The following is an 18,654-nucleotide window of genomic DNA, read 5'->3' on the forward strand; positions in this document are numbered from 1 at the left end:
CGCCTTCATTTTTGAATTGGCAAAGTGCGCGACATGTTTTTAGCTCTTCATTATATTTATCCCCACATCATCACCCTTGTTTTCTTACCTGTTCCTCTCACATGGGACACTTGTAGGCACTTTAACACAACTTATTAAAAAGGGTGATAGTTAGTTCACAATAACAGGATCTGACTGACAGTTCTTTAAGCTTTCCACTGTTATATGAAGATTTGATCTCCACTCAAACAGACACACGAGGACCAGGCAGGTGGACACACTGGGACATTATTAGGCAGCTACAGAGACAGACATTCCCCTCCGGAGTTAGAAGGAAACACAAAATCCTCAGTTATTACAGGTTAAGAGCTGAGACTGAAACAGGATCAGCTTTAGATTTAAGTAACAACATGAAAAGGCCTTTTTGTCCGGCACCTTTTCTCCGCAGAAACCTTTTCCGTCTTTTCATATCCAGTGTTATTTTAGAGTTTTATGAACAGTGAATTTGATCCTGTGCTCACACACTGAAAGAACAAATATTTACAGTCTGCATACATCCACACTACCAACATCCAGCTGCTTTCCCCCACTGTTTTAATGCCTTAAATTCACGTTCTGAGCAACAACACAAAACCTGTAACTCTCAGTAAAACCTCTGATCTGTACTGGAATGATCTTCCTCTCATATTTCTCCTGTTGATTTAAGCGTGCAAATGGAGGCAGGCATGTTCACGGTCTACAGACGTGTTGAAGCTCTCAGGTGTCAGCTCACCTGCAGGAGAAGTAGAAACCTGTGGCTGCTTCTGTCAGGAGCTTCCTGTAGGTTAGAGGATTTAACTGCTACAGAGACTGAGAGAAGGAAACCTTGTTGTCTGTTGTGGGTGACCACGGGCGACGTGATTGGTCCACAGCCAACAAATAGCAGGGGCTTGACGGAGAGAGAGAGAGAAAAGAAATATAACCCGCCCTCCATAATGTTTTCCTGTTGTGTTTGTGTGTGTGTGTGTGTGTGTGAGAGAGAGAAAGATGTTTTTTTAATCTAGCTCGCCCAGCAGCAGAGATCAGACGATATGATGAAGCCACAACACAGTGACATGACAAGACTACAGGAAATCCCCCCCCCCCCCGCCCCCCGCCCTCAAAAACAATAGAAACCCATGAGGCCTGTTTCAGATTCATTTTCCTCTGTTGTGACAAACAGCAGTTTACAGCAGCTTTAGATAATAAAGACAACATTAGCCTCCGCGGGGACCTTGATCAACTGTTGTGTGTTGAATCGTGTTGTGTTAGAGTTAAATCAATCAAGGGGGTGGGGCGGGGGGGACTAAAATAACATTAACAACTCATGAATCCACACATCCAATTACATTAAATAGGAAGCATTAAGTTTAGTTAAGTGTCACGTTTCCAGCTCTGTGATCGGAGATTGAAATGGGAATTTGTTTTATTACACTTTTATATCATAACTGTAGATTCAGGCCTTTCTCAGAAGCTCTCGATTGGTTTTCTACGATATTTTGTGTTAATCTCATGTTTGATTTGTGTTAATCCCATGTTTTCCTCAAAGGAGAAGTGCAATAAGTGGAACATACATCTCCTCACATAGTAAAGTTGAGAGCTTACAATATTCCAAATGAATATATGTGTAAAATGTCTCCTTGTAAGAGAGCAGACTTACATTAAGATCCACAACATGAGATGTAATAACTGTCCCACTCTGCTGTTTGCTGTGATGGTTTGATAATGGGAGTTTCTTACCTTCAGGTCCTCTTTCATTGTGTTGCTGACACAGTCTGAGCTGTGAGCAGATGATCCAATCACTAGATCTCCAGCACTTTGCATTGAAAGGACCAAGCCGATCTTACCTGATTTAATTTGCAGAATCTCTCTGTGTCTTCTCTCCTTTAGAGATGCTCCTCTCGCTATCACTTGATTCTACGTTAACTATATTTCCTTAGAAATAAATGAGTCATTCATCTGATCCGATTGCTTCATGCATCTGCAGCCTGGAGGCATCTGCGTTCGGTGGAAAATGTCCCGAGACATCTCCTCCATCTTTCCTTTAGATAGTTCCAGCTGGGTTTGTCTCCAGGCTCCTCAGGACACTGGAGCCGGGCGACTAATAGACGGGTCGGCCGGCACAAGTATTTTTCTGCAGTACAAGCAACTCCAGCCCATCACTCATATGGGGGTCACATCTGCGGCCAGTACAATGAAGCAAGTTCCACATATCCAGGATATAATTCCATTATGTGGCTTCGCTGAGCCTAACATCGGGCGTCCTGGATGAAATACATTACGAAGCTGGCTATCATCTGTTTCAGTTAAAAGAGTCATTAATTACAAACAACATTGTCAGAACCATGAATACTATGATTTCAGTGATGTGAGAAGAAACGCTGACACCTGCTGGTTGAGTCAGTTTATGTGACAAAGAAAAAAATTAAATTATATAATCAAATGTCACTAGAACCAGTCAAAATAAGTTTTTTAGATTCTTAGTCAGGAGAAGGATGAACTGTTAGGAGGAATTTAATAAGAATTTGTCTAATGTTGAGGAACTTGTTATGAACAGAGGCTGAATTCATGTCAGACTGTTTCTGCTGCTGAAGCAAAGAGGAGAGAAAGAGTCAGATCAGCCTGAATGGTTCATTTTATAATCATGGGAAACATTTAATAGTAAACTAATAATAGTTTTAATAAAATGCATCAGAGGCTTTGTTTTTGTATTTCTCCTCATGTTGTTCTAAGCTGCAGTGATAGAATCATGGAAACAGTGTGAGGTATTATGTCAGAATTAAAATGAAGCTATACAAATTGTCGTATTTATAAGTAATGATAAATTCTCCATCTGTCGATTACAGGCTGATCTGATTCGTCAGTAGTTGAACCATTGGCAGGTTTTGATTCGTTATCTCAAACTTGATCTGCTCAGGTAAAGGTTCCGTGGTGAATTTCTCAGGTTTTATGAAACAGGTGGAAACACAGAACTCAGGGAGAACATGAGTCATAACACAAACCTAAAAATTAAGAAAAACAGATAGAGAAATAAAGAAAAGTCCAAGATCAGATCGAAAACTCTTCATTTAAGAGTCCAAGTTAACGTCTAGAGTCCAGAGTCATGACAGATTCAACCCTGAAAACCAGTGAACCTGTTTCATAACCATGAAAACCCACCTGGAGTCACCGTGATAACCACAGATCCCATTTCGTAATGCAGATGGTGTAACTGGATTTGGCCTCAAGTGTATTTCTCCACGTACACAGGGCCACAGGCGGACAAGACAGAACGTGTCATGTTTTCTTTTCTCCCGTCTCCTGAAGGCGTGTAGACAGATGAGATCTGAAGGAAGATTGTCGTCTTGTTTTCAACTCATTTATTATTTGCTCCTCAAACAAAGATGGAGTTTGTCTTTGTAGCTGCTCGATGGACGAGACGCAGAGAGAATGATCATGAAATAAATAACTTTGCACAACACTGAATCCTTTCACATCACATGTGAGGTTTTTATGTCCTGGCTGCTTTGGTGCATTAGTCTCCCTTTGAAAAGCAATTGACTCGATCGAAAGTTAAGTCATGAATAAAGTTTTAATAATTGATTCATAGTTGTGTTTATAAATCACATTGTGTCCTTTTGCTGGTCACTGGTGAAATACACAAAAGAGTTGGAGTCTGTCTGGAGCATCTGGGTTAGATATGAAAGTGAAGAGTGTAGACCCTATGATGTACTGTTGGTTGGTTCTTTATCTATAACCTGAGCTTCGTTCTTGTTAGAGAGAGAAGGGAGTCTCTGTGGAACTAGACAGGCACTACTCCCCTGTACAGATATAATGTGTAATATACACTATACATAATATATAGTGGAATATACAGTAATGTGTGAGGACGGTCAAAAATTCCTCTACAGTTATGAAATAGATTATTATTTAAAAAAAGAGAATGAGCCCCTTATATTTATACATTACTATGTAAATGATATATAAGGCATATTACAAATTGTACACAATAAAGAATCCCTGTGAACCAGCTTAACCACTGAAACAAAACAAAGTAAATGAAACAAACAGGTTTATCTGGTGGATGATTGAGTCCTGAACAGAATGTGTAACTTGTGTTTTGCTTTTATTTTGTAAGACAAAACCTCTTTTGACAAAACTAAAGCTCTGGTTTGTTCCCCAGCGGTTCAGTTCACAGATCACGAGACCAAGCTCCGCCTCCAGTCACCTGAGGCAAACCAGGAAACAGACTGCCGTTCCTCCACCAGGAAGTGAACACACACACACACACACACACACACCCACACACACACAGAGACAATAACAATCTCTTTTAGACCAGATTCTTAACGTCCCCGAGAGAGGAAATCACAGCAGGATCTACAGGGAGCTCTGCAACCTACCAACACCTTTAACCTGCTGCTGGCTGCTCGCATGTGTACGTAGAGGCTCAGTGTGTGTGCAACCCTCAGGGAAGATTGTAGAGCGACAGAGAGGAGTCGCACATTTCTGTTTCACGCTGGTGTGTTTTCGCTTTCAGCCTTTAAATGTCTTTCCGACCTGACGAGGATCTCTCCTGTCCGGTGTGCCAGGACATCTTTAAAGACCCGGTTGTCCTGACGTGCAGCCACAGCTTCTGCAAAGCCTGTCTGCTGAGATGGTGGAGAGGGACGCCCACACAGGAGTGTCCCGTGTGTAAGAGGAGGTCATCGAGGAGCGAGCCGCCTCGGAACCTGGCTCTGATGAACCTGTGCGAGAGCTTCCTACTGGAGCGAGAGCAGAGAGCGTCAGCCGGATCCGAGTCCCTCTGCAGTCTGCACGCCGAGAAGCTCAAACTCTTCTGTCTGGACCACCAGCAGCCGGTGTGTCTCATCTGCAGGGATTCAAAAACACACAACAACCACAGATTCAGACCCATCCACGAATTTGCACAGGAATTCAAAAAGGAGCTGAGGAACTCTCTCAGGCCTCTGCAGGAGAAACTGAAGCAGCTTGAACAAGTTAAAGCAAACTGGGACCAAACAGCTCAGCACATCCAGGTCCAGGCCCGACACACAGAGAAGCAGATACAGGAGCAGTTTGAGAAGCTTCGCCAGTTTCTAAAGGAGGAAGAGGAGGCCAGGATCACTGCTCTGAGGGAGGAAGAGGAGCAGAAGAGTCAGATGATGAAGGAGCAGACTGAGGCTCTGAGCAGAGACATAGCAGCTCTTTCTCACACAGTCAGAGTCACAGAGGAGGAGCTGAGATCTGAGGACGCCTCATTCCTGCTCAAGTACAAGGCTGCAGTGGAAAGAGTCCAGCAGCGCCCCCTGCAGGAGGATCCACACCTGCTCTATGGAGCTCTGATAGATGAGGCCAAACACCTGGGCAACCTGACCTTCAACATCTGGAACAAGATGAAGGAGATGGTCTCCTACACTCCTGTGATTCTGGATCCCAACACCGGCAACCCAGAATTGATCCTGTCTGAGGACCTGACCAGTGTGAGACACGGAGAGAGACGGACGCTCCCAGAAAACCCAGAGAGGATCGACTATCACCGCTCTGTCCGGGGCTGGGAGGGCCTCAACTCAGGGGTCCACACCTGGGAGGTGGAGGTTCGAGACAACGCCGCCTGGTTCGTTGGTGCTGCCGCAGAGTTCCTCCACAAGAAGGGACGAGTAAAATCCTGGTTCTGGCAAATTGAGTTTTACAATGGTAAATACAGCGCACGCATGTTAGGAGAACCACCGGCTGTCCTCCGAGTGAAGAAGAAGCTCCAGAGGATCAGGGTCCATCTGGACTGGAGCAGAGGGAAACTGTGCTTCTTCGATCCCGACACCAACGCTCACATTCACACCTTCACACACGCATTCACCGTCAGGCTGTTCCCATGCATGGGCACTTTGGACCGACTCCCACTGAGGATTTCACAAGGAAAAGTCTTCGTGACCAGAGAGACTCTGATGTAAAAGAACTGAAGCCACATTGAGAAAACAAAACTCATTGAGTGAAACACAATATCATCTTGAATAAACACTACATTTCTGAAAAGAGTAAATTGCACTTTGATATACATAAGTTTGTATTTTCATTTCATATTTGCAGTCTAAATAAAAAGATCATAAAAAAAATGTCTTTCAAATACTGTTGATGGACGGACAGATGAATGGATGGATGGAGAGAGAGAGAGAGAGAGAGAGAGAGAGAGAGAGAGAGAGAGAGAGAGAGAGAGAGAGAGAGAGAGAGAGAGAGAGAGAGAGAGAGAGAGAGAGAGAGAGAGAGAGAGAGAGAGAGAGAGAGAGATTTTTTGTCATTTGGTCTCACTGGTCAGCAGGGGTCACCATGGAAATGTAATTCTAGGTTGGTCAATATTTATAAGTTTCATTTAGTTTAATTTTTTTAAACTAGAAACTCAACAGATCAGGGATTCTGTCAGGTCACAAGTTTCAGTTCCTCACCAACGTGTGTGCGTGTTTGAGTGCGTGTCTGTGTGTGTCTGTGTGTGTCTGTTTGTGTGCGTCAGTGAGCTCCTAAACTCTGCTGGTGAGACAGAAACCTCGGCTGGTGAGTAAAATCTCCAACATTCAAATGTCGATATGAAAAGGAGAATTTTTCTGTTTAGTATTTGTTAATTCAAAGTTTAGTTCTGATGATGACTCTTCCTCTTAATAGTTAATAATTAATTAAAATAAAAGTCTTTACACTGACGTCCAGATGTTCATTTGTTCCAGTACATTTCTATGAAAAATAAGATTTAGTTGCATTTATCATTAAATCATTAATATTAATGTAATTTACTGTTACTCGATCCAAAAAAACTGTAGTTTCATGCACATAAGAGAAGTTTTTCTACCAGAAACGGCTTATCCACCTCTTTACTTAACTTATCTTAACTTAACCAAACTACAACAGGAAAAGTGAAATGAGAAAGTAATGACGCTAAACTTCTACCAAAGTAACTTTCATAATTTTCTGTAACTTTCATAATTTTCTGTCTTTTTATAACATGTCATGTGTCCTTTGAGTATTTTATTTTGTTTAGGAAATTTGGAATTACATTTGTTTAGACACATTTAACTGTTAGAGATTTAAACGCTGTTTCAAAAACGTCTCCCCCCTGTCAGAAATTAAATAAATAAATTAGATCAAATCAATATTAGTCATAATCATAAAAGTCAAATTGAAAAAACAAGGTCTCCAAATACTGCTAAAGACACACATATGTTACTTTCTCTCTTTCTTCTTCTTCTTCTTACCATTAACAGTTACTGGACCATGGCAGGTTATTATGGGATGGCTGCTCTGGTGGGCGTGGCTTTGCTTCTGAAGGCCGGCCAATGCGACGCGAGCTGCGACGGCCGTCCAGGAGCGGCAGGATCCCCCGGCAGGGACGGGTGGGCCGGAGTGAAGGGAGAGAAAGGAGAGCCTGATGGTAAAAAAAAGACTTCTCAATTCAAACCCTGTACTTTTACCTCACTAGTGTCTTTGTTCGGTCACCCCATTGCCTTATATCCACTAGAGACATTACTCACCGAAAAACTCACAGGTTATTTGTCCCGTTTGTCTCCAGCCGCAATGGCTGACAGGTCTGTTGATGAAGGCGTCCTACAGAGGATGAAGGGACAGGCGGGAAATCGAGGTTTGCAAGGAGCCATTGGTCCGAAAGGTTTCAGAGGAGATCTGGGAGCAGCAGGTTACCCGGGAATACCTGGCCCCCCCGGCCCTGAGGGGAGCAGCATCGGCCTTGGTAATGACCAGACCCTCAGGTGGTCAGTGTATCGCCCTCACATACAGTGTGTGTAATAACATGTGTGTGTGTGTTGCTCTGTTTCTAGGTCAAGACTCCTCTCAACAGGCCGTCTCAGCTTTCTCAGTGATCAGGACGGAGAGCAGTTACCCTCGATACAACCAGGTTCGTTCTGTGACCATCATCCTTCACATTTTAAGCTGTTTCCAGACATGACCTCTGGAAAATTGTCTCCGGATTATTTACAGTGGTTTTCTTGTCAGAGTCAAACACAATCAAAAGCAGGCATTCAGTCTCACGTCTGGTTTCTTGGGTCTCATCACCAAAAAGCTCTCGAATTTCGTCGTCTTTACAAGTTGACGTCTTCATCTGGGTCTTCTGTGTGTGTGTGTGTGTGTGTGTGTGTGTGTGTGTGTGTGTGTGTGTGTGTGACTCCTCTTTCTCACCCTGAGATATTTCCAGACGTCAGTGTCACGTGTTTGGAAACGTCTTCAACACGACCTCTGACTCGCTGTGATGACTTCTTGACATTTTCCATTTTCAATGCGTCTCTGAAACACAGATACACATTTTTCAAATCTGCAGTATTTTATAATAATCCTGTCTTTCTGTCAGGATTAGAACGTGACTAACAGAAAACTGGTCGTATGGATTTTTATTTCCATCATGTCAATGCAACTGGAAAATGAAATGTTACTGTGTCTCTCAGCCGGTGACCTTCCAGACGACTGTGGTCAACAGAGGCAGAGACTTCACTGCAGCCACAGGTTACTTCACCTGCAGAGTACCGGGCGTTTATTACTTCACCTTTCACTCTGGGGCCAAGGTAACACACCAGCTGCATGCACAATTAACAGGCCCACAATGAGGGCGAGACAATTTCATTTTTTACTGAAGCTGGAGCGCAAGAAATGAGACAAATGTGTGAAATGTGTCAACGTTTGAGCACAAACAGAGCAAATCCAAGCACAATCAGGGCAATTAGAGTGCAAGCGCAGGGATAAGAGTGAAAGCATCGCAAAATCTGAACGTCCTGCTTTCAAACTGAAAGACAAAAGAAAAGAAAAACACCTGTACACCTGTTTTAAATCGGACTCACATTATGTTGTGAACCTGTTCTTTAGGTCAGCATGTGTCTGCGTCTGGCCAGCGACGCTCTAACCAACAAGCTGGGATTCTGTGATTACAACAGGAACAATGATCAGGTGAGTTTCACTGCGTCGGGGAGCTGGAGAGCCGACTCACAGGGAAAAGGTTCCCAGTTCAAATCCCAGAGTCTTTGTGTGTAGAGCTGTGTAGCTACTGTGTGTGTGTTGTGTTTCAGGTGCTGTCAGGCGGCGCGGTGCTTCAGCTGACGGTCGGACAGAAGGTTTGGCTCGAGTCCTTCAAGGACCAGCAGACGGATTCTGAGGCAAGAGACACAAAAGATAAATCCATCATCTTCAACGGCTTCCTGCTGTTCTCCTAACGTTGAGCTGAGAACCCACCAGCACCGGAGTCAGCGGAGGAGACCCGGGACTGAGATGATCCAGAACCTTGTGGTTTTGTCTCCTTGTCATTGATGCTGTAAATCCTGTTTGAAGGTTTGACTGTTTCTGTGAACGCAACAAAAACTAAATAAAAGTTTATTGTCGATTCTGGGTGTGTTTTATAAGATTAAAGAAATTCATTACACAATTTCATTACACACAGATTTTCAGACAATCAGTCATTTGGTTGTTTAAGTCAAATTATTTATTGTTTAGACCAAAAACTGTGTGACTTTGTTACTTTACTAACGCAGCCTATACTTTTAAAGTATTTGAACTTTACTTATTTCTACTTTAGATTGACCTACTTTTACTCCACTGCACATATAAGCAAATATCTGCACCTTCTACTCCACTGCATTTATTATAATTGCATTGCTTTATGTTGTTTTAAAAAGAATATATAATAATAAAAGTAATCAACGGGATGTGAGTTGGTCCATTGAACCAATCAGAGCGGCCACTTAACATTAGACCCCGCCTCCTTCAACAGGAACAAAGCACAGCTGCAGAAACACCTAAAATGAAATCAGAAGAGACTATAAGACTATTCCTCATAATGAGGAAGTTACATCAGGGACAAATACTTTTACCTTTAATACATGAGTACAATTTAAAAGTAAGTACTACATATTACTCAGGTAGACAGAGTTAATGTTGTACTTTTACTTGAGTGACATGTTTGAGTACTTCCTCCTCCACTGCATAAGTGAGACAAGAAAAATTATCCAGAACGTTCAATTCAAAATTATTAGACACCAACGTTGTGTGGATCAGTTCAATCACGTGACATTTGATTTGTATGGCACCAAATCACATTGTGTATTATCTTAAAGTACTTTCCACAATAAGACCTTAAGAATTATAGAGAAGTTGATGACACATAGGGACAGACAGTACTTTGACTGAGTTCCTTCTCCTTCCACTTCTCTGTGACCTCAGATATTTACAGAACTACATCCACTCGTCTCAGAAAATCATTTCAAAAACAAAAACTGCTGAATCTGTTTTTTTTCCTTTTGTTCCTCCTCCGGCTTCTTCACCTCAGCTTCACTTCACTTTGTTTTCAAGTCGTCACAGTGGGTTTTATTCTTCTGTCGGTTCCATCAGGTGAGTTCATATATGTATTTATTTCATCTGCAAGTTGATTCCAGTTTAACATTAATGAAAGAATCTGCTTGTTTCTCCTTTATTATTAACATTGTGTATTTTGTGTATCAAAAATGCATTTGGATATTTGAGCTGTATGTTCCTCTTGTCCCACATACCCTGTCTCTTCTTCTCTTCTCTCCTCCTCTTCTCTTTTTCCTCTCTTCCTCCTCCCTCCTTCTTTATTTCTTCCTCATCATGTCCCATCCCTCCACCGTCTTTATCCCCTCTCTCTTATCACCCTTACCACTTATCCTTCCTTTCCTAGTCTCCTCTGCTCTTCTCTTATCTCCCATCCAAATAGTTCATCTTCCCATCTTCCCTTTCTCTTTTCTGAACCTCATCATCCCTCTCTCCTGTTCTCTTCCACTTGTCTCCTTTAAACCTTTCCTCCTCACCTATCCTTCCACCCTTCCATCTTCTCCTCCCCACTATTCTCTCGTCTCAACACCTTGTCTCGTCTCCTCAGGTTCTCCATCATGCTCCCTCACTTCTCTCTTGTGATGGGAGCCCTGCTCTCATTGGCCGTTTCCCAGCTGGCTGCTCTGGAGACCTGCCAAGCAATGCCCGGGATACCAGGTATGTGTTGTGTGTTAGTGTGTGTGTGTGTGTGTGTGTGTGTGTGTGTGTGTGTGTGTGTGTGTGTGTGTGTGTGTGTGTGTGTGTGTGTGTGTGTGTGTGTTTGTTTGTGTGTGTGTGTGTGTATGTGTGTTTGTGTGTGTGTGTGTGTATGTGTATGTGTGTTTATGTGTGTTTGGGTGTGTGTATATTTGTTTTATCTTTACTTCCATCCTCAGGTATGCCTGGGCTGCCCGGCAAAGACGGTCGTGATGGAGAGAAAGGAGTGAAAGGAGAACCAGGTAAAATAAAATGATAACCAAACTTTATTCACAAAGCATTTTTCCAAGCACAGTTCACAGGTCAGCTGATAAAAACGGTTCAGCTTGTTTTCATGTTCATTGACCATCCGCTTGTTGTCGACAGGGGAAAAGCAGATTGGCGGTCTCGGCCCACAGAACGGAGAGAAGGGCGAGCCGGGGACGACGGGATTCACTGGTAAACGAGGTCAGAGTGGCGAGCTAGGGGAACCCGGGGCCCCAGGGATGGCGGGAGAACCAGGAGAACCAGGAGAACCCGGGTATGTATTCTGACAAATCACTGAGCAGGTCCCAGGAGGCCTGGTGAGGACAGAGGAGAAGTGTGTGGCTCTGCACAGGGAGTTTTTGTCAAGTCTTTGAAACATTGAAAACGTTGGAATCTATTGTAAATAAAGTTGAACATCTTCACGTCCTCCCTCAATCCAGAAATTAAGCTAAATTTAACGTCTGTGGCCATCTTGCACAGAAGACGGCATTTTGAGCCAGAGTCGAAGTATTTAAAATGACTACTTCAAATAACGAATTAAAATCCAACTGAAAAGAAACAAAAACTACCTCAAACGACAGATCTTTGAGGAAAGAATTTACTTTTTTAACTTTGGTCCATCCACTAACATAGAGGAGGTGGGGTTTATGACCTATACTGCAGCCAGCCACCAGGCGGTGATTGAGACATTTTAGCTACACTTACAGGGAGCCGTCATCTATCTTTATATCCAGTATATGGTTTAGTTTTAATAAAACCGGGGTCACAGATTACTTTTTGCCCCCGGGGCCCCGTAGCAGGTTCATCCCACTCTGGCCCTGACTTTGTGTTGCTTCCGTGCCTGCAGGACGGTTGGAGTCCAACAGAGGGCGGCCTTCAGCGTGGCCAGAGGCACCAATGATAACCCGGACAAAAATAGCGTCATTCGTTTCACCACGGTCATCACCAACATCAACAACGACTACAACACAGAAACAGGACACTTCAGGTGAGATTCACAGCTGTCATCCATTATAATGTGTTTTTTATCTCAGGTTCGAAGCATCATATTTAAATCATGTGTTTCCGACAACAGGTCTGGGACACTTGTTTATCCGATTGCTGTTTAGACGATTCACTCAAAATCAAAAAGATCAAAGGATCATCAAAGTCATGAGAAGTTGTCGTCTTTGGACCGGGAATGTCTGGATGGAATTTGATCCGAAACCAATTCCATCATTTCTGAGATATTTCGGTGTGACTGACGATCATCATGCTGCCGCAGGACGGGAGGAAAACAAATCCACGTTTAGTAAATTAAATAAGTTTGTGTGTTTCAGGTGTCGCGTCCCGGGGACGTACTTCTTTGTTTACCACGCCTCTTTAGATGATCGTCTCTGTGTCCTGATGAAGCTGGACGGAAAGCTGCTGTCGTCCTTCTGTGATCTCCGCCGAGGGAGAAGACAGGTACGAACATGGAAGAGCTCAGAGAACAAAGTAACTCGACAAACCAATGACAGATTTCACCCAAACTCATTGGACAAAGATCAAAGGTCAAGGTCAACAAACGAATATGGTGACGTCATGAAGAAAAATTAGGTCATATAAACTTGTAAACCTTACTCAGACTAATAATCTGATTTCATATGGAATGAATGATGTCAGTATTTGCATATAGAATCATTTTAAAGCCTGATTAATGTTTATGCATCAAACGCGTCACTTGAACAATGCTTTTCCTTTTATTTCAATATTCTGCCATCATTTGAGAATTGCTCCAAGATGAGATGTGTGATTCCAGGTGACGTCTGGCGGCCTGTCCGTCTACCTGTCCCGGGATCAGGAGGTCTGGCTGGAGACCAAAGACTACAAAGGGATGAGAGGGAACCCCAGTGGCTACAGCATCTTCTCCGGCTTCCTGCTGCGCCCGCACTGACCCGGGAAACACAGAACCACCTCCGTCCTCAAACCTCTCGACAGCAAACTGGGTCATTTCACCGGCTACAATATATTTCATATATCTCCTGCGTGAAAAACCTCGTGCAGACGCAGAGAAGACTTTAATTTATATTATAGTTTGATTTAGTCACTTTTGAGGAAGAAGGGATTTGTTTCCATTAGTAATCAGCCTTAAAAGTGTTTTTTGTTTCAGCTTTCTCTTTTTTATTCACTTTTTAAAAGTTACCAGGTCCAATTCACTGTGTTGAATTTATTTTCTCTGTCACAAGTTGAACTGGAAAACTACAAATAAAGATCTGAAAACAACCTCAGAGCTTTGTGCTTAGATTGATTCATTTCTTCTCAGGCTGTAGCGTTGGTCTTCTTCTTAAATCTATTTCATACATGCAGCTTCATTTCTTACAGGTTATAATTCATGATAAATCTACAATTAAAATTACAACGTATACAAACACACACAGAGTCCTTGTTGCTGCTCAGATACTTGAGAGTCTTTGTCAAATCTAAAAAATAAAAAATGCTGATTTATGCCTTTCTGACTCTAAATTTGATTTTGGTGCTTATTTCAAGATTGTGAAATTAAACCAAGTATATATCAAGTTAAAGTTATAATCTGCAACTTTTGCACAAATTGAATTGAAAGTTCATATTCATGAAGTCAGCTCTGGTTTATGGGAGTGTGTTTTAAACACTGCAGCAGCCGACAAAGACAGACAAGTTTACAGTGTGTAAAGTTACTGAAACATAATTTAATGGTTAATTCAGAAAAAATTTGATTTCTTCGTGTCACTTAGTCTGAACTTTGAGAGAGGGAACAATAACAGGGACAGAATGAAAAATGAAAAGAGGATCAGAAAATGACAAAGTGGCATTTTTCACAGGATGGAATCATAAAAATCTGCATCAGCTGTCGGATGAGAGGAAATCAAAAGTTTTGTGGAACAGATACTAACTTTCGGACTGAAGTCACGAGCTTCACGAACACACTGACAGCAAGAAATATACGGAAGTTCAGAGGAAAACAGAACAAAATGTTAATTCGGAGAAATGTTTTTTATTAGATTGATTCAATGACTCTTCATCGGGGGAAGTTTTTCCTCTTCTTCAACTGTTTCACTTCCACTGAGGCTTGATTCTCTGTTAGAGTCAAGTCATCAGACTCTCACACAAACTAAACCTGAGTTTAAAGTACAATATTCTTTACTAGTAGTGGAGTAGAAGTATAAAGTAGCATTACATGGAATTTAGTACCTAAAAGTAAAAATGTCCATAAGTAGTGTTGTTGAGTAAAAGTAATAAGTTACTTACTTAACAGATCTTTGTTAAAGTTAAACACAAATATTTGTTAGAGAAAATAATTTCAACCTACTGATTTTAATCCTGCATTATAGAAATACTCCCACGTCCTGTTTCTAAATGCATCTTAATACTTAACTTTAGTTCTAAAAGTAAAAGTTAAGTATTAAAAACAAACATGTAATTTGTAAATTTGTAAATTCCAAGTATTTTACTATTTTTCTGTTTATTATATAATTTGTTGACTATTTGATGGATCAATGTTTAAACTGTTGTAGTTGTTTCATGTGAACATTTCATTTATTTTAAACGATAAACTATACAAATATCTGAATTTCTGAGTAAATGTAAATGTTTAGTGTGTAACATGACCTGAAGCTGTGGGATGACTGTATGTGAAGTCACACTGAAGTACAGGTACTTCAAATGTGTACTCATTGACACCACAGAAGTAAATGTACTTTGTTATATTCCACCTCTGACCACCGAAAGAGCGGAGAACTTTCCCCACTTCAACCGTTTCACTTCCCTTTTTTTATTCTGAGTCGCTGCTGTCGCCGTGAGGAAGGACGGATCTTCACCTCCGCTCTTCACCTCCGCTCTTCACCTCTGCCCTTCATCTCCTCACCTCTTCATCATCTTCACCACAGGACCAGTGGACTGTCTGATAATGGTGAGACATTTCTGACCTCAGAAAACCAACCCACATGTCAAGAGAGAGAGAATCACTCATTCAGATCGTTGATAGAGAAGTGGATTTAAAAGTTTAATTTTTACTCAGTTTTTATAGTTGTTAACTTCAAACACAGTGAACTATCATTTGTTTGTGTGTGTGTGTATGTGTGTGTGTGTGTGTGTGTGAGTTGCTGGGATTCACAGTCACAATACAAAACATGTAGTGATGTTAATGTTGTTATTGTTGATGCGAGCTGAGTCGACTGTGTATTTGATTATGTGCAATCAGACACAGTCAATAGACAGTGATGAAGATGAAGAGTTGAATGTCCACTGAAGAGATGAAGGTTTTATCCATCATCTAATAATCATAATAATAATAACTTTTATTTGTATAGCACTTATCTAAACTTAATATCACCTAATAAATGTAAGCATTACATTACATGTAAACGTAACACTACACACATTTAAAGTACATTACACTTACATTACATTACACAAAGTTACATCACGTTACATTTTGTATATCTGCAACGATTGTTTCTTTGATTTTGAGAACATTTGAACGGGAACCTGTGTGTTCAGGCCCCCCAGTGGCTGAGCCTCGGTACTGCAGGGATGCTGCTCCTGCTTCACGTGGCCCCGTCCTTCGCACAGGGGTCGTGCAGCGCAGGAGTCCCGGGGACTCACGGGATCCCGGGAACCCACGGGCCCAACGGCAGAGACGGTCCCAAAGGAGCGAAGGGAGATCCAGGTTCACAGTTCAGACATTAACACATCAAATACATTTGACCCGTTTTTTGTTTTTCAAGTTGATTTTGTGAAACTGATAAAGATTTGATTGTATTTTTCTGTTTCGTTCAGTTGCAATAGTTTTATTATGGTTCTTTGGAGAAGATCACAATATAGACTTTCAATGTAAAGCTCGAATAAAACACTTATCTTTAATCTCAATATCAGTTCATGCTCAAACATAATTGTCTTTGTATGAGCAGGTGAGTCCGGGAAGGCTCTCAGGGGCCAGAAGGGGGCACCAGGTCTTTCTGGCCCCCCGGGCCGGCCTGGGATGAAGGGGGATCTGGGCATGCCGGGGCCCCCTGGGTTTCCAGGGGGGCCAGGAAGGAGAGGGAAACCCTTCATCAGCATCAACCAAGAGAAACCTCTGTTCTCCAGAAAACGTGTGCTGACAGATCCCTCGGAGATTGACACGCCCATCATCTTCAACAGGTCAGAGCAGGTTTGAAGTCACAAGAGAACCAGTTGATGTTTAATGTGACACAAGCTTCAGTAGTGGTTCAAGGTTAAAGACCTGGGATGGAGTTCAAAGAGTTTTATTGTCAGACTGAGGTCACTGGGAGAATCTCTGAAAACGTCAAGAAATAAATCTGAGGTATTTCTCTACAATTGACCGTATTCATAATAAAATAAGTAAAGTTCAGAGTCAATAACTTTTTTAAAGGTTCCCCTGCTTCATCAGGACTTTATTGAAAGACAGATATTTTTTGTCGATGTGCCGTAAAATAGAAAACCTCACGATGATGTAATATAAGAAAATGTCCGGAGCCAATTTTAGGTACATTTTCTTTATATCATGGAGCACAATGTCATCTTTCTCCAAATGAAAAAACACACAAATACAGAAATCATGTTTTTCTAGTTCTGGATATTACCCATGATGCCCTGCTTCCTGAACCTGAAGACCTGCCACTGTCGGTAAATTAAAAACTAAAATATCTGTGTGAACTTCCGACAGTGAGATTTCTTCAGACGTGGATGAACGGCTTCAGGGAGGTTCTCTGCCAAACGGGAGTTTCACGTGTGTCATCAGAGGCGTCTACTTCTTCAGTTACCACATCTCAGCAAGGAGCCGAGTGAGTCCATCACGTTCTTCTCCTCCGTCTGTCTCTCTTCTCCTCCTCGCTCCCTTCTTTTCCTTCACTTCACTGGATCCAACCAGATTTTATCCTGTTACCTCGAATAAACATCTCCAGGAATCACATTCTTCTCTACACATAATTAAAGTAACATTTACTAGTTCCCGCAGCAGTAAAACAATAAGAAGTACTAATAAAAAGTACATAAATGTGATATCTACTTATTTTCAGTACCTCTTCTACCACAGCTCCTTTTCTTAACGCCCAAGGACACTTGACAATAATCTGTATCATAAATAAACAGATGATGAGTTGAAGTTAAACCAGAAACCAGTCTTGAGGAACAACTGAGGCTGTGATCTGAAGGTCACTGAGGTTTCTGCTGCTCCTCACGTTGTTGTGTTGATGCTGCAGGTTTGTCTGAACCTGATGAAGAACACTAATGTTCAGACGACGCTGTGCGACACGGCTGAGGGTTTCCTGGTCACCTCCGGCTCTGCGGTCCTGGAGCTGGACCCTGGAGACACGGTCTCGGTCCACACAACCAGGTACTCCAACACGCTGACGAGCCAGACCAGCACCAGTCACACCTTCACCGGCTTCCTGGTCTTCCCCACGGCCTGAAGTCTCCTCCACATCACAGGGAATGAACGACTCTCTGTGACGTGTGCAGCAGAGAAATCAACTGTGTGTTGTGTTTGAACTAGTTTCACTCATTGCTAGGTAGAATCATTTAAATGACTGATTTAGGTTTGGGTGGAAGGATTAGACAACCGATGACTGGTGGTATTTTCTTACAGTTTATAATAATTTCTAATAACAATTTGCAGTTATTTAGATTTAGAAATGTGCTTTTATATTTTTTATGTTTTGTTAAACCGATAAAGATCTTTTCTTCATTAGATTTTCTCTCTTTGTTCTATTTAGTGTATATTTGAGCTTGATGCAAACTTTAAATTGCTAACATTTACATTTATTACATTAAAAAGAGGTTTTTATATCAAAATATAGATTTTCAATCACAGCTAAAGTAAAACACTTCTCTTTAATCTAAGTATCTGTTCAAACTCAAACATGAAATAAATCTTAAAGATGAACTTACATATTCTTCATTGTTTTCGTTTGCCTTAACTACAAACCACTGTCTCATCACTTGTAGGTCATAAAAACAAGATATGATAATATTTCCACATTAAATAAACTTTAATAAACTGAAAACATCAACACGTCTGTGCAGCAATAATAAAGTTGCACGGAAGTAACAACATGGAGAAGTTCTGATGATTAGAACTGAATCATTGATGGTTGAGGTGTGTAACATTTCCTCTGTGGAGAAGCACCGAGGTATCAGGTGAGAGGAGTTGAACAGAATCTCATGAATTAAACATCACAAAGAATCCAGTTACCAGACGTTCCACCGGACACAGGAAGTGGAGGACAAGTCAGGAGCCAATCAGTCGAGCACAAAATGAAAATCATCCAAATTCTATTGTGATGATGACACTGCGATATCAGGATGACGTCATTCACATCATTTATGTAATTTCTATATTTCTTAAAAACAAGTTTTCCATGATGCAATTTTCTGACTTTATTTGGATATACGACATCACATTCTTTT

General features: G+C 41.7%; 4 protein-coding genes across 5 annotated transcripts; all 4 read left to right on the forward strand.

The window, feature by feature from the left end:
* The first annotated feature begins 4,191 nt into the window (after nt 1-4,191).
* Nucleotides 4,192-6,174, forward strand: LOC128461995 (nuclear factor 7, brain). Its single transcript, XM_053447216.1, has 2 exons — nt 4,192-4,414; nt 4,517-6,174. Exon 2 carries the CDS (start codon nt 4,524-4,526, stop codon nt 5,925-5,927), a length of 1,404 nt encoding a protein of 467 aa, XP_053303191.1. The 5' UTR covers nt 4,192-4,414; nt 4,517-4,523; the 3' UTR covers nt 5,928-6,174.
* Nucleotides 6,175-6,350: 176 nt separating this feature from the next.
* On the forward strand, nt 6,351-9,340 carry c1qa (complement component 1, q subcomponent, A chain). Its single transcript, XM_053447247.1, has 7 exons — nt 6,351-6,522; nt 7,224-7,390; nt 7,529-7,705; nt 7,794-7,870; nt 8,415-8,531; nt 8,830-8,910; nt 9,030-9,340. Exons 2-7 carry the CDS (start codon nt 7,234-7,236, stop codon nt 9,171-9,173), a joined length of 753 nt encoding a protein of 250 aa, XP_053303222.1. The 5' UTR covers nt 6,351-6,522; nt 7,224-7,233; the 3' UTR covers nt 9,174-9,340.
* A 787-nt stretch (nt 9,341-10,127) lies between these two features.
* On the forward strand, nt 10,128-13,496 carry c1qc (complement component 1, q subcomponent, C chain). Of its 2 annotated transcripts, none has more exons than XM_053447289.1 (7): nt 10,128-10,344; nt 10,652-10,962; nt 11,181-11,243; nt 11,368-11,521; nt 12,095-12,235; nt 12,567-12,693; nt 13,028-13,496. In XM_053447289.1, the coding sequence occupies exons 2-7, from the start codon at nt 10,863-10,865 to the stop codon at nt 13,160-13,162; spliced, it is 720 nt and encodes a 239-aa protein (XP_053303264.1). In that variant the 5' UTR covers nt 10,128-10,344; nt 10,652-10,862; the 3' UTR covers nt 13,163-13,496. The 2 variants fall into 2 exon arrangements, with proteins under 2 accessions (XP_053303264.1, XP_053303256.1); XM_053447281.1 differs by having other exon boundaries at nt 10,130-10,344; nt 10,853-10,962.
* Nucleotides 13,497-14,925: 1,429 nt separating this feature from the next.
* LOC128462054 (complement C1q subcomponent subunit B) lies at nt 14,926-18,134 on the forward strand. The gene is made up of 5 exons (XM_053447301.1): nt 14,926-15,154; nt 15,745-15,913; nt 16,155-16,386; nt 16,913-17,030; nt 17,448-18,134. Exons 1-5 carry the CDS (start codon nt 15,152-15,154, stop codon nt 17,655-17,657), a joined length of 732 nt encoding a protein of 243 aa, XP_053303276.1. The 5' UTR covers nt 14,926-15,151; the 3' UTR covers nt 17,658-18,134.
* Nucleotides 18,135-18,654: the final 520 nt, after the last annotated feature.

The sequence above is a fragment of the Pleuronectes platessa genome, chromosome 2, assembly GCF_947347685.1.
Source record: "Pleuronectes platessa chromosome 2, fPlePla1.1, whole genome shotgun sequence".
Lineage (NCBI taxonomy): Eukaryota > Metazoa > Chordata > Actinopteri > Pleuronectiformes > Pleuronectidae > Pleuronectes > Pleuronectes platessa.

Coding starts and splice junctions, on each gene's coding strand:
- LOC128461995 (XM_053447216.1), top strand. CDS start 4,524: ATGTCTTTCCGACCTGACGAGGATCTCTCCTGTCCGGTGTGCCAGGAC.
- c1qa (XM_053447247.1), top strand. CDS start 7,234: ATGGCAGGTTATTATGGGATGGCTGCTCTGGTGGGCGTGGCTTTGCTT. Junction 7,871..8,414: donor GTTACCCTCGATACAACCAG/GTTCGTTCTGTG, acceptor TGTGTCTCTCAG/CCGGTGACCTTCCAGACGAC. Junction 8,532..8,829: donor CCTTTCACTCTGGGGCCAAG/GTAACACACCAG, acceptor CCTGTTCTTTAG/GTCAGCATGTGTCTGCGTCT.
- c1qc (XM_053447289.1), top strand. CDS start 10,863: ATGCTCCCTCACTTCTCTCTTGTGATGGGAGCCCTGCTCTCATTGGCC. Junction 11,244..11,367: donor AGGAGTGAAAGGAGAACCAG/GTAAAATAAAAT, acceptor TGTTGTCGACAG/GGGAAAAGCAGATTGGCGGT. Junction 11,522..12,094: donor GGAGAACCAGGAGAACCCGG/GTATGTATTCTG, acceptor CCGTGCCTGCAG/GACGGTTGGAGTCCAACAGA.
- LOC128462054 (XM_053447301.1), top strand. Junction 16,387..16,912: donor ACGCCCATCATCTTCAACAG/GTCAGAGCAGGT, acceptor AACTTCCGACAG/TGAGATTTCTTCAGACGTGG. Junction 17,031..17,447: donor ACATCTCAGCAAGGAGCCGA/GTGAGTCCATCA, acceptor TTGATGCTGCAG/GTTTGTCTGAACCTGATGAA.